We start from the raw sequence: 15761 nt of genomic DNA, 5'->3' as shown, positions 1-15761 counted from the left end.
TTTTTTTTCGATGTTAATTTTGACAAAATTGAACGTTTTCATTTAGAAATCATCATTCAAATTTCTATGAAATTTCGCTTGGTAATGGGGTATCCATCAATAAACCAATAAAAGAATAACCACTTGTTCCATCTTAAGTTGGGTTAGTACTTAATCTGCTGGATTTCTTAAAAGGACTTGTCAAGCCTCAATTTTTTAAACTATCCATTATCAATTTAGGGCCTATCAAGTAGTGAAAATACATTAAGACAGTCACCAGTAAAGCACCTGGCTGGCAGAAGACACTTTTTCAAGATTTAAGGATGTTACAAATATTGAATAGATTAAAGACAGCCATCAATAATAAAAAAATTGTCTAGAAACAAGCAAAAAGTATGGGAACAATGTGATAATACACATTTTTTTTTTAAATTTATACACATTTTAGTTGATATTTTTTCAGTAAAGTTTCAATAGAACCGAAAAGCTTAATTGGTAACTTCAATTTATAAAATAATTGACTGTCAAAAATGGGATACAAATATTCATGAACTGCCATAATAGAAATAAGCAACCACATCTAGCCCAGATATAAAGTCTATTGTGAAAATTTACTATCAAAAGTCTCAATGTCAAAAATGGGATTCAAACATTCATGTACTGCCATAATAGAAATAAGCAACCTCAATCACATCTAGCCCAGATATAAAGTCTATTGTGAAAATTTTACTGTCAAAAGTCTCAACTACTAACAAGAAATACTCAAAAAAAATATCCCTGTACAATGTACAAAGTCTTGAAGGGCTAGTGGATAATAAAAACATAAAAATAAAATGTTTTTTTTTTTACTTTTTAGACTTTAATACCAATTCTTTAACAAAACTGATAGGGTCAATCACAGTTCAATTTCACGATGATTAATTAAGTCTTTCCGAATTATCTAGGTCACTAGGTCACACATTCCTCCGTATCTATAGTTTTTGGCCAATCCAATTCAACAGCCTGAAAAAGATGTACAATAATCTTCAAACTGTATACATGTGATAAAATCAAATGAAGGAAAGTGGTGGTCTTGTGGATTAAGGTGTCTGCCACTTAAGCCAGGTATTGTGAGCTCAAGCCCTACTAGGGTCACAACTAACTTTTCCTCATATGATACCAGTACTGGTTAGTTCAAGGAACTGTACATCAAGAGCTAATTCAAATAATGATTCCTTTTCAATCGTTCTTCAATAAATAACATTTTAATCCTGATGAACAGGTCAGTGGTTGACCGAAACAGGTCAAAAAAAATTAATCACATAAACCCACTTTGATGACCTTGACCTGTAGTTCATCTTTATTTCCTTGTTTACATAGTTTAAACAAAAAATGGTCAAACTAAGAACAAAATTATTGTTTCTTGTTGTTTTTTTTAAATCAACATTTCCTTGTTTTTTCATGTTTTTTATTTTATCAACATTTCCTTGCTTTTCAAGATTTTTTCAACTCAAAGTTATTTAATTTTTAAAACAAGAGCCATGTCAACATGGCCATCCTCCGCTGAATTTGTTTGCTCATTGGAAGAATGTATATGTAGTAGAGCGGAATATTTCCATTTTAGGAGGTCTTTTGGTAATGAAAACTGATGGCTATAGTGATAGCAGATTTGAAACCTATGTGAATACTGATGGCTGAAAATAACAAAGGGCAATTACTGAAAAATAATGCAGGGTAGTTTATCATTCTTGTGTGCTGCATCCCTCCTCAGTAAAATCTATCCACCTATGAAGTTTCAAGTTGATACCTCAAATACTTTTTGAGAAAAAAATTGAATTGAAAAATTAAGTATGAAAAAGAACAAAGGGCAATAACTCAAAAATTATAAAAGGTAGAGTTATCATTCTTGTGCAGTGCACACCTCCTGAGTGAGATCTATGCACCTATGAAGTTTCATTTTGATATCTCAAAGGCTTTTTGAGTTATGCTCTGGACAAAAATTAATTTTGAAAAATAACAAAGGGCAATAACTCAAAAATAATGCAGGGTAGAGTTATCATTCTTAAGCACTGCACTCCTCCTCAATGAGATCCATCCACCTTTGAAGTTTCAAGTTGATACCTCAAATACTTTTTGAGATAAGCTCTGGACAAAATAGCATAAAAAAACAAAGGGCAATAACTCAAAAATTGTATAGGGAAGAGTTATCATTCTTGCGCACAACATTCCTCCTCAATAAGATCTATTCACCTATGACATTTCATGTTGATATCTCAAACACTTTTTGAGTTATGTTCCACTCAGGTGAAAAATTAGGTATGAAAAATAACAAAAGGCAATAACTCAAAAATTATGAAAGGTAGAGTTATCATTCTTGTGCACTGCACATCTCCTGAGTGAGATCTATGCACCTATGAAGTTTCATGTTAATATCTGATAGGCTTTTGGAGTTATGCTCTGGACAAAAATCAATTTTGAAAAATAACAAAGGGCAATAACTCAAAAATCATGCAAGGTAGAGTTATCATTCTTGTGCACTGCACTCCTCCTCAATGAGGTCTATCCACCTATGAAGTTTCAAGTTGATAACTCAAATACTTTTAGAGATATGCTCCGGACAAAAATGTCGAACGGAAGGAACGAAATTTTTCGGCGGGGGATAATAAGCAGTCTTCAGTATCACATTAAGTTAACACAGGTAATTGTTCTAAAAATTGTATATTTGAAATTAATTAGTATCATTATATTTGCTATGTATAGGTTGAGAAAACCAATAAATATCATTTTGCATAACTGTCCTACCAAGAAATTTGATTTGATAAGTACATCTTGTTTCTTTTGTCACTGCTGTTTATTTGTTGTTGTTTTTTTTTATAACAAACTTCATTAGGGCTTCAAAGATAACCCTGATTTTAACATGATTATTCACTTGATGATAGACTATGATTGCTAAAAATTACTAAAAAGGATAGTTATGCATAAATAACAAGAGCCACCGCCGGGCGGGGGCCTTGCTAGATTTTTTGCTCCATAAATAATCGACAATAGTCAGAAAAATATTATCATAATTTAGATAAAACTAGAACTTCGCGGGTCGGATGTGTAGCCTTGTGAACAATATAGTTTAGGAGAAATGGCCACAACACTAATGAAATTTGAAAATCAACAAAGGGCAATAACTCAAAAAATCAGAAATGCAGAGTACCAGTTCTTGTGCACTGCACTTTTTCTTAATGTGATCTATCATCCTATGAAGTTTCATGTCCATAGCTTTTATACTTTAGGAGAAATGGCCCGGACAAAAATAAAGTACGAAAATTAACAAAGGGCAATAACTCATAAAATAAGAAATGCAGAGTTCCAGTTCTTGAGTACTGCACTTCTTCTTAATAAGATCTATCATCCTATGAAGTTTCATGTCCATAGCTTTTATACTTTAGGAGAAATGGCCCGGACAAAAATAAAGTATGAAAATTAACAAAGGGCAATAACTCAAAAAATAAGAAATGCCGAGTACCAGTTCTTGTGCACTGCACTTCTTCTTAATAAGATCTATCATCCTATGAAGTTTCATGTCCATAGCTTTTATACTTTAGGAGAAATGGCCCGGAAAAAAATAAAGTTTGAAAATTAACAATGGGCAATAACTTAAAAAATAAGAAGTGCAGAGTACCCATTCTTGTGCACTGCACTTCGAGTCATTATTAGAAGCATGCATACCAAGTTTGAAGTCAATCCAACTGATAATGACTGACTTATGCTCCGGACAAGCTTTAGGGGCGCCAACGCCTATAACGACGACGACAATGACGCCGACACCGCCAACAAAAGTAACCCCTATATGTCGCCTTTTTCAAGGCGACACAAAAATAAATACATATGCACCAATTGTCATTTTATGCATAAATCAATGAAAATTCAAAAATTAAACTTTCAAGGTCAAGGTCATAAAGAGCCAAGGTCAATTTAAGTTTGAGAAACATGAAGGTCTTGTCTTGTCCTTAAGAATGTTCTGTTATAATATGAAGTAAATCCATTCAATAATAGCAAAGTTAAAGCCAGTAACAGCCAAAAATTTTTGAAAATTTCAATAATTTGACCTTCAAAGTCAAGGTCATTTATGAGTGAAGGTCAAGGTCTGTCTGTTTATTTTAAAGGGCTATCCTTGAAGATTATTATGTTCAAGTTTGAAGACAATCCATTCAAAAATAACAAAGTTACAGCCAATAATAGCAAGAACAAGCAAAATTAGGACATTTGACATTGAAAGGTCATTTATGGATGAAGGTCAAGGTTAGTGTGGTCTACTGAAAAGTCTTGTCTCAAGGGTTGTTGTGGCCAAGTATGAAGATAATACACCAACAAATAAAAAAGTTATGATCCAGGTACAGGTTTGCAGAAGGCAATGGCAACAGCAATGTCGCCAGGACTATAACAATACCTCTACTTTTTCTTTCAAAAAAAAAAAAAAAAAAAAATCGAACTTAAAATTACTCTAGTAGCATACAGGTTTATTTAAGTTTAATGTTGTCAACCTTTTGCACTTTTTGAAAATATGCAAGTTTGATCCATTTCAATCAAGAACTTGCAAAATATGTTAACAGCTGTACAGCTGCATCTGTATAATAAGTTTTACTGCACAAATATTTTCTGTTCGCTTAACAACCATAATTATCCTCACAATTCAATTAACTTTTACAATCATCAATCTAGTAACATATGTGGAAATAGAAATGTTTTATACCAGATTTGTTTGTAAAACATGATTGTATGCCCACTATCGGCAGTCAATTAGTCATGTGGCGAGGTAATTGTGACTGACATTTGACCTAATGACCAAAAAAAATAGGGGTTATTTACTGGTCATGACTAGTAACTAAGTCATCGTGACCGTGCAGCAATTTTATGACAAAGTTACCACAAATCTTACCAAATTATATATGGATAAATTTTATGAATCATGTAGGATTTTGAAATGTGTGTAACAAAAGCATGAACCTGTGAAGTTTTAAGGTAAATGGCCCATGAGTTGTTGAGATATTGATCAGAAAACGTTTTTACATATAAGGTCAATGTGATACTTGACCCCAAAAATCCATTGATCATCTTCTGATCAAAGCAATGCATTGTGAAATTTGATGGTCAAGGGTCCATGGGTTGTCGAGTTATTGATAGGGAACTGTTTTTAAATACAAGGTCAATGTGACCTTACCTTGACTTCTTGACCCCAAAATCAATAGGGGTCATCCACTGGCAATGCATTGTGAAATTTGATGGTCAAGGGTCCATGGGTTGTCGAGTTATTGATAGGGAACTGTTTTTAAATACAAGGTCAATGTGACCTTACCTTGACTTCTTGACCCCAAAATCAATAGGGGTCATCCACTGGCCAAGACCAATGCACCTATGAAGTTTGAAGGCCAAGGGCCCATGAGTTGTCAAGTTATTGATCGGAAACCATTTTGACATTCAAGGTCAATTTGACCTTGACCTTTGACCTAAAGGCCCCAAAAACAATAAGGGTCATCTTCTGGTCATGAACAATCCCCATAACAAATTTGAAGTTCCTAAGCCTAAGCGTTCTTTAGTTATTGATCAGAAACCATTTGGTCTACGGACCAACCGACCGATCGATAGACAAATGCAAAGCAATATACCCCCACTTATTTGAAGGGGGGCATAATTATTTATCATTATAGTTTAACTGTATTATAATTATTAAGCTTTTGAATGTTTCAATCCGGACAAAACAATTCATATTTAAGGGAAATTTTAAAATATGTACTGATTGATGATTACTGACAAACAGTGCAGACCATGTTCAGACAACATGGACATGCTGGCTCATTTTGGTCCGCACTGGTGGCACGGGTAATTCAGTTGCCACTAAAGTAGGCAAATAGATATAAATTTAATGCACATTTCCTATAAAAAAAGTTATAGCATAGTTGTATGATGATTTTAACAGCATTGGACAGTGGTTATAGCATGGTATTAGTGATTATAGCATGGTTGTACAGCGGTTATAGCCTGGTTGTATGGTGGTTATAGCATGGTTGTACAGTGGTTATAGCATGGTTGTGCAGTGGTCATAGCATGGTTGTATAAAGGTTATAGCATGGTTGTATGGTGATTATAGCACGGTAGCACAGTTGTTATAGCATGGTTGTATAATGGTTATTGCATGGTTGTATGGTGGCTATACCATGGTTGTACAGTGGTTATTGCACGGTAGCACAGTGGTTACAGCATGGTTGTACAGTGATTATACCATGGTCATACAGTGGTTATAGCATGGTTGTACAGTGGTTATAGCATGGTTGTACAGTGGTAATAGCATGGTTGTACAGTGGTTATAGCATGGTTGTACAGTGGTTATAGCATGGTTGTACAGTGATTATACCATGGTCATACAGTGGTTATAGCATGGTTGTACAGTGGTTATAGCATGGTTGTACAGTGGTTATAGCATGGTTGTACAGTGGTTATAGCATGGATGTACAGTGGTTATAGCATGGTGGTTATAGCATGGTTGTACAGTGGTTATAGCATGGTTGTACAGTGGTTATAGCATGGTTGTACAGTGGTTATAGCATGGTTGTACATTGATTTTATACTATGGATGTACAGTGATTATAGCATGGTGGTTATAGCATTGTTGTACAGTGGTTATAGCATGGTTGTACAGTGGTTATAGCATGGTTGTACATTGATTTTATACCATGGATGTACAGTGATTATAGCATTGTGGTTATAGCATGGTTGTACAGTGACTGTAGCATCAGAGAACTGTGATTATATCGTTTTAAACAACATAAATACATTTTCAAAAAGGAAACTTTCAGTTTCTGATATTACTAGTATTTTTAAAAGGTCCACATCTGTCACTTTACTTTCTGACATATCAACTTTTGTAATCAAGAAATTTTACAATTCTTATCTGATTTACATTGGAACATGAGGTAACATATGTTTGTTTTAATAGAACACATTATACAAGTACAAAACTCATATTCAATATAAGATCATTTATGGTCTCTCGAACCTATCATCATAGTTACAGGTTTTTTATATTGATTTGTCAGTGAAATAATGAAAATCATCACACATAAATGAGCCTCATCATGACAAAACCAACACAATGGGTTTGCGACCAGCATGGATCCAGACCAGCCTGCGCATCAGCGCAGTCTGATCAGGATCCATGCTGTTCTCTATCAGTTTCTCTACTTGTTATAGGGTTTGTAAGCGAACAGCATGGATCCTGATCAGACTGCGCGGATGCGCAGGCTGGTCTGGATCCATGCTGGTCGCAAACCCATTATGTTGGTTTTGTCGTGACACGGTTCAAATGTTCTATTTCACTGTTTTGTAACCTGTGGCATAATGTAATTCGCATTCTCCTTGAGATTCTTGAAAATCTAATTTCTGTCGCTCACTATTTACTATATATCATAAACTTTCAATATACAACATGTACAATGAAGAACAACAACTCAAGGTCATTTTGGATTGGGAATGGCACCTTACATCAGCCCATGATGACTGCCCTGTCTAGGGCAATAAATGCCCTGTCTTACCACTTCAATAACTTTTTTAATAAGCATAAATTTTCAAAATGGCTTTGTTAATAAAGTGGAAGAATAAAAGATTACAGACTTGTCTCAAGAGTAAAATCTAATTCAGGAACTTTAATTTCTAAAATGTTCACTTTCATGAATAAATTATGCATTGGGACACAATATTAACAGGCCATGAAATAATACATCCGTCATAGCTTAATTGGATAATTAGGTGGTATTGAATCTTTGCGAGACTATTACACTTTAGTTCACTCTGTATGAAATTTTCCCCTCAAAGAAATTTATTATTAAACCATGTATATACTGGTAATTAAAACTGATGTAAAAATTAACATTACCTTAACTTTTACCTTGATGAATTGATTAAATGAACTCCTCCTTCTCTGCCTTTAGAAGCATTAATTAACTTTAAAACAGAAAGGAATTTTAAAAATAAAATGTTATATACGAACAAAAGATATGACACAGTAATAGTAGTTAGGTCATCCAGGATGTCATATAATAACTTTTTTAAGACATGTCGTTATAGCCTTTACTGTATTGATCACACGGTGAAAATACAATAGTATGGCGGCATTAAAAGTCAATCAATTCTAGACTTATCAGTGACAGGTTTCGATTTTTAATAAATAATTTATGTGTTTATTCCATAATTTAAAGACATGAGCAATGAACCTTTAACATATTAGTTTTAAAATAGCACTTCCAATTGAAACAAGATATGTTTGTAAAACATGTATGCCCCCTATCAGCAGCCAATTAGTCATGTGATAAGGTTATTATGCATGACGTCTGACCCAGTGATCAAACAATTAATAAGGGTTATAAAGTATCTACTGGTCATGACCTTGACCTATGACCCCTTGACCCAAAACTCAATAGGGGTCATCTGCTGGTCACGACCAATCATCATACAAAGTTTGAAGTTCCTAGGCCTAGGCGTTTTAAGTAAATTGATCAGAAACCGTTTTTACCTACAAGAATGTGACCTTGACCTTTGACCCCTTGACCCCAAAATCAATAGGGGTCATCTGCTGGTCATGACCAATCACCATGCCAAGTTTGAAGTTCTTAGGCCTAAGGGTTCTCTTATTATTGATCGGAAACCGTTTTAACATACAAGGTCAATGTGACCTTGACCTTTGTCCCCAAAATCATAGGGATCATCTGCTGGTCATGACCAATCACCATGCCAAGTTTGAAGTTTCTAGGCCGAAGCGTTCTTTAGTTATTGATCAGAAACCGTTTTACTTACAAGGTCATTGTGACCTTGACCTTTGACCCCTTGATCCCAAAATCAATAGGAGTAATCTGCTGGTCATGACAAATCACCATACCAAGTTTTGAAAGTTCCTAGGCCTAAGCGTTCTTGAGTTATTGATCAGAAACCGTTTTTTTACTTAAAAGGTCAATGTGACCTTGACCTTTGACCCAAAATCAATAGGGGTCATCTGCTGGTCATGACCAATCACCATGCCAAGTTTGAAGTTTTCTAGGCCGAAGCGTTCTTTAGTTATTGATCAGAAACCGTTTTTACTTACAAGGTCATTGTGACCTTGACCTTTGACCCTTGATCCCAAAAATCAATAGGAGTAATCTGCTGGTCATGACAAATCACCATACCAAGTTTGAAGTTCCTAGGCCTAAGCGTTCTTGAGTTATTGATCAGAAACCGTTTTTACTTAAAAGGTCAATGTGACCTTGACCTTTTGACCCCTTCACCTAAAACTCAATAGGGACATCTGCTGGTCATGACCAATCATCACACAAGTTTTGAAGTTCCTAGGCCTAAGCGTTTTTTAGTTAATTGATCAGAAACCGTTTTTACCTACAAGGTCAATGTGACCTTGACCTTTGACCCCTTGACCCCAAAATCAATAGGCCATCTGCTGGTCATGAGCAATCACCATACCAAGTTTTAAGTTCCTAGGCATAAGGGTTCTTAAGTTATTTGATCCGAAAGCATTTTTACCTACAAGGTCAATGTAACCTTGACCTTTGACCCCTAGACCCCAAATCAATAGGGGTCATCTACTTGATCATGACCAATCACCATCTCAAGTTTGAAGTCCCTAGCCTAAGGGTTCTTTCATTATTGATCGGAAACCGTTTTTACCTACAAGGTCAATGTGACCTTGACCTTTGACCCCTTAACGCCAAAATCAATAGGGGTCATCTGATTGGTCATAACCAATCACCATACCAAGTTTTTGAAGTTCCTAGGCCTAAGGGTTCTTTTGTTATGATTGATCAGAAACCGTTTATAATTAAAAAGGTCAATGTGACCTTGACCTTTGACCCCTTGACCCCAAAATCAATACGGGTCATTCTACTGATCATGACCAATCACCATACCAAGTTTGAAGTTCCTAGGGCCTTAAAGTTCTTTAGTTATTGATCGGAAACCGTTTTTACCTACAAGGTCAATGTGACCTTGACCTTTGACCCCTTGACCCCCAAAATCAATAGGGGTCATCTACTGATCATGACCAATCACCATACCAAGTTTAATGTTCCTAAGCCTTAAGGTTCTTTAGGTATTGATCGGAAACCGTTTTTACCTACAAGGGTCAATGTGACCTTGACCTTTGACCCCTTGACCCCAAAATCAATAGGGGTCATCTACTGATCATGACCAATCACCATACCAAGTTTGAAGTTCCTAGGCCTTAAGGTTCTTTAGTTATTGATCGGAAACCGTTTTGGCTTTTAAGGTCAATGTGACCTTGACCCTTTGACCCCTTGACTCCAAAATCAATAGGGGGTCATCTACTGGTCATGACCAATCACCATACCAAGTTGAAGTTCCTAGGCCTTAAGGTTCTTAAGTTTATTGATCGGAAAACCGTTTTTGCTTTCAAGGGTCAATGTTGACCTTGACATTTTGACCCCTTGACCCCAAAATCAATAGGGGTCATCTACTGGTCATGACCAATCACCATACCAAGTTTGAAGTTCCTAGGCCTTAAGGTTCTTTAGTTATTGATCCGGAAACCGTTTTTGCTTTCAAGGTCAATGTGACCTTGACCTTTTGACCCCTTGACCCCAAAATCAATAGGGGTCATCTACTGGTCATGACCAATCACCATACCAAGTTTGAAGTTCCTAGGCCTAAGGGTTCTTTAGTTATCACTCGGAAACCATTTGGTCTACGGACCGACGGACCGACGGACCGACGGACCGACAAGTGCAAAGCAATATACCCCCTTTTTTTCAAAATGGGGGCATAATAATTGATGCTTCTCCTACAGGTTTAAATTAAAATCTAAAGTATGTTGAACAAAGTAATAAAGGATTGAGTGCAATATTTTAAGAGTATATATGTACATCATATGAAACCTGGGTGTAAAGTTCAACCAGAACAAGATAAATAACCTTGAAACTTGTTTGAAAATAAAATATGCACATCTGCATCAAATACTTGTATATTTCATTACTATTAATTACAACAAAATGTTTTAAAGATATAGCCTAGACAACAATTTTTCAAAGTGACATTATGCCCATTCAGGTGTAAATAATAAGTGTACAGATAAAAGTCAAAAATTACTTATCACATTATTTCTTTTCAATTGCAAAAATTATCAATATACTAACGAAAATTTCTAAAACTAGAAAACTTTATTGAAGTCAAACAAGATGTAAAGATTAAGCCAAATCATAATGATTGGTTAAAAAAAAATGATATCAACGGGACATAACTGTATGAAATCTAATGAAAGCAAAACCAAATTGCAAGGGAGATATATAACTATACGTACTAAGAAAAGAAACATAGACAAAATACCTGTCAAGGTTTTATAAGCATTAAATTTAGATGGTAAATGAGACTTAAGGCCCTCTAAGTTATTCAATTATTTAAGCAGAATTTCTGATTATTTATAATTGTACATCCATGCTATAATAATCAATTTATAATCAATTTGAAATATGTCATTGAAATACAACAAGGCTGGAAACAAGAGCTGTCGGTAGGACAGCAACGCTCGACTATTCTAAGTGCTTGATAGTAAAAAAATGCTTGATACAGTTACCTCCTCCTGTTTACAGGTTGGGGTAATGATGGTGAACAAGTGTGCAAAGTTTCAAAGCCATATGTCAATGGACTTTGAAAATATTTTAACTATTACAAAAACTTTAATGTAAATTCTAAGTCGAAAAAGGGGCATAATTCTGTCAAAATGCTTGATAGAGTTACCTCCTCCTGTCTACAGGTTGGGATCATGATGGTGAACAAGTGTGCAAAGTTTCAAAGCCATATGTCAATGGACTTGGAAAATATTTGAACTATTACAAAAACTTTAACGTAAATTCTAAGTCGAAAAAGGGGCATAATTCTGTCAAAATGCTTGATAGAGTTACCTCCTCCTGTCTACAGGTTGGGGTCATGATGGTGAACAAGTGTGCAAAGTTTCAAAGCCATATGTCAATGGACTTTGAAAATATTTTAACTATTACAAAAACTTTAACGTAAATGCTAAGTCGAAAAAGGGGCATAATTCTGTCAAAATGCTTGATAGAGTTACCTCCTCCTGTCTACAGATTGGGGTCATGATGGTGAACAAGTGTGCAAAGTTTCAAAGCCATATGTCAATGGACTTGGAAAATATTTGAACTATTACAAAAACTTTAACGTAAATTCTAAGTCAAAAAAGGGGCATAATTCTGTCAAAATGCTTGATAGAGTTACCTCCTCCTGTGTACAGGTTGGGGTCATGATGGTGAACAAGTGTGCAAAGTTTCAAAGCCATATGTCAATGGACTTTGAAAATATTTTAACTATTACAAAAACTTTAACGTAAATTCTAAGTCGAACAAGAGCTGTCGGTAGGACAGCAACGCTCGACTTTCTTAGTGCTTGATAGTAAAAAAAAATGCTTGATACAATTACATCCTCCTGTTTACAGGTTGGGCTAATGATGGTGAACAAGATTAGTGTGCAAAGTTTCAAAGCCATATGTCAATGGACTTTGAAAATATTTGAACTATTACAAAAACTTTAACGTAAATTCTAAGTCGAAAAAGGGGCATAATTCTGTCAAAATGCTTGATACAGTTACCTCCTCCTGTTTACAGGTTGGGGTCATGATGGTGAACAAGTGTTCAAAGTTTCAAAGCCATATGTCAATGGACTTTGAAAATATTTGAACTATTACAAAAACTTTAACGTAAATTCTAAGTCGAAAAAGGGGCATAATTCTGTCAAAATGCTTGATACAGTTACCTCCTCCTGTCTACAGGTTGGGGTCATGATGGTGAACAAGTGTGCAAAGTTTCAAAGCCATATGTCAATGGACTTTGAAAATATTTGAATTATTACAAAAACTTTAACGTAAATTCTAAGTCAAAAAAGGGGCATAATTCTGTCAAAATGCTTGATACAGTTACCTCCTCCTGTCTACAGGTTGGGGTCATGATGGTGAACAAGTGTGCAAAGTTTCAAAGCCATATGTCAATGGACTTTGAAAATATTTGAACTATTACAAAAACTTTAACGTAAATTCTAAGTCGAAAAAGGGGCATAATTCTGTCAAAATGCTTGATACAGTTACCTCCTCCTGTCTACAGGTTGGGGTCATGATGGTGAACAAGTGTGCCAAGTTACAAAGCCATATGTCAATGGACTTTGAAAATATTTGAACTATTACAAAAACTTTAACATAAGTGGTTACGCCGACGCGGACACCAACGCCGACGCCGACGCTCGGGTGACTACAATAGCTCTACTTATTCTTATCGAATAGTCGAGCTAAAAAGGGGCATAATTCTGTCAAAATGCTTGATAGAGTTACCTCCTCCTGTCTACAGATTGGGGTCATGATGGTGAACAAGTGTGCAAAGTTTCAAAGCCATATGTCAATGGACTTTGAAAATATTTGAACTATTACAAAAACTTTAACATAAGTGGTTACGCCGACGCCGACGCTCGGGTGACTGCAATAGCTCTACTTATTCTTATCGAATAGTTGAGCTAAAAAACCTTCACTATAAATTTTTAATGGCATATCTTGCAATATAATACATTAGAAAACTATTTATCAAATGACACCATATATTTACATCTTTTAACATAGGGCAGAAGTCATTAACTCTCACCATTGCCAGTAACTGGGTCAAATACCACTGATACTTTAGTATCGGAAATTAAAAAACATCTTTTTCATTAAGGCTGGGGCAAGTATCCGAGTACTCGGATAATCAGGAATCAAAATGAAAAGTCGAGTACGAATATTCGTCAGTCCAGAGATCGTAGATTGCGATCTTATTTGTTTATTATACATTCGCTGTTTCTTACACATTAAATGTCAAAAAAAAATGTGTATGAATTATGCGGCCTTTACCTAAATACAATTTGCTCATTAAAGACAGAAAGTAAACAAACATTTACCATGATGCTGAGCTAGGAAGTCATTAGTTTCGAAAAAGGAATCACTTTATCTTTATTGAGCACTTATTTTCAAATGAAAATAATGAATAGTTTTAGTAGCTATGTATAGATCTATAATGACCTGACATGTATTTTGTCAACATTGTAAGTTTAATTTTTTTTTTTTGGTTGGGTTTTATGTAGGGATGGCAACGAATACCAAAATTAATACTCGAGTACTCGGTCATTTTCCGATCGAGTACTCGGTTACTTGGACGATTTCCAATGATCTTCAAAGTTTATCACACAATAACAACAACGTCCACATGCTACATTCATTTTCTATTTACATTCATAGAATTCGTAACTACAGATAGGACTGCGAAGGAGACAAATGAATTAAAATTAAATCAACGACATTATACTTTAGAACATTTTAATTAATGTAATATCAAGTTTAAAACATCTTTAGCATTTGATACATCTTTTTCTTCTTGTAATAAAATAGACTGATCGGCGGCAACAAAAGTTTAACCAGGTCTAAATACTACCTTAATTATTATACCATAATAGCAATACGGCCCTTTGTTGTTTTCAAAAATGTTACCTTAAAACAAGATTCGGGTACAAACTGCATTATGTAACACAATTAAAGGTTACTAAATATCATAAGAGGCCCGATGACGTAAGCGACACATGTGCGCGTGTCAAACTGTTGATCGCCTCATTAAATTTATGGTATCATGTTCGCACCTCTGCAAGGAAGTTGTGATTGCATTTAACAGGTAATTATGAAGGTATAAGCACATCTTCGAATTTTTGATAATTGGATACACCAGACTGTCTAAATAGCAAATAAAATAGAAAGTATACATTTTGTTAACCGATATTCGGACGTTCGATCGAGTACTCGGTTAACCGGTTACTCGTTGCCATCCCTAGTTTTATGTTGCATCAACACAATATAGGTCATATATGGCAACTTACCACCTTTACTGGTGGAGGAATACCTCAGGTGCCCTTCCATGCATTATTTCAGGCACGAACGGACACCAAAGTAGAACCATCAACAATCCGTAAGCTAGCTGGATACAGTTTAATCACATTAAAGAATCCAACGTCCCTGTTGAGATTCAAACCCACAGTGGTAAGGGGCAAGTGGTTTAAAGCACTCAGCCACAGATACCCCCCCCCCCCCTTAACTATTTCAGGCAGAATGTGATTAAAATCTTAAATCTTTTAGGAAAATCACATCACATATTATAGTTCACTTCTTGGACTAACAAATACTAACATCAATGAAGAAATTAAACATGACTGGCACGCAAATTGCGATAAGTCTTATTGTTCCTGGGGTGAGTGGCAGACACCTCAATCACAGGGCGACTGATTGTTTAGAGAGAACATGTTATTATGGTCAAATATCAAACCCTTTACTCCAAATTTAAACAAGAAAGTGTCATTCCTTAAATGAAATGATAAAGAAGCATAAAATAGGTTTGGTATACTTACAGTTACATCAAGTTCTAGAATATCACATTCCTGAGACAATAACGATGATACATTAGGTAACGTCCGTCCAAAGTCACTGTGCACAAATTCTTTAACATATCTGATCTCATAGTCAAGGATTTGAAGAATTTATATAACAACTATAAAATCTGCAAGGTATTAAAGACTTTTTTGGTTTTTTTTTTATATAACAGGACTGGAATTAATTTTTTCATGATTTCTGCACCATTTCATGTAGATCTAGGTCTGGACCATTTAATTGTGTGCAAATTTTCAGACAATTTGCTCACTATGTATTTTTTCAGAATAATGTTCTTTATTGTGCAAAATGATTCAAAATT

At 35.1% G+C, this 15761-nt stretch overlaps 1 protein-coding gene across 1 annotated transcript in view; it reads right to left on the bottom strand.

Moving 5' to 3' along the window:
• Nucleotides 1–815: 815 nt before the first annotated feature.
• The window catches only part of LOC132727404 (tRNA pseudouridine synthase Pus10-like), a 33922-nt gene continuing 18976 nt past the window's right edge, over nucleotides 816–15761 (bottom strand). The window contains exons 16-17 of the mRNA XM_060712873.1: nucleotides 15421–15520; nucleotides 816–981 (exon numbers count right to left, since the gene is read on the bottom strand). Coding sequence (XP_060568856.1) covers nucleotides 928–981; nucleotides 15421–15520 — 154 coding nt within the window. The 3' untranslated portion in view covers nucleotides 816–927. The remainder of the gene's footprint in view (nucleotides 982–15420; nucleotides 15521–15761) is intronic.

This window comes from Ruditapes philippinarum, unplaced genomic scaffold (genome assembly GCF_026571515.1).
Source record: "Ruditapes philippinarum isolate M1 unplaced genomic scaffold, ASM2657151v2 ctg86_1_1_1_1, whole genome shotgun sequence".
Classification (NCBI taxonomy): domain Eukaryota; kingdom Metazoa; phylum Mollusca; class Bivalvia; order Venerida; family Veneridae; genus Ruditapes; species Ruditapes philippinarum.
The sequence above is the reverse complement of the archived record's forward strand: the minus strand, read 5'-3'. Positions and strand labels throughout refer to the sequence as shown.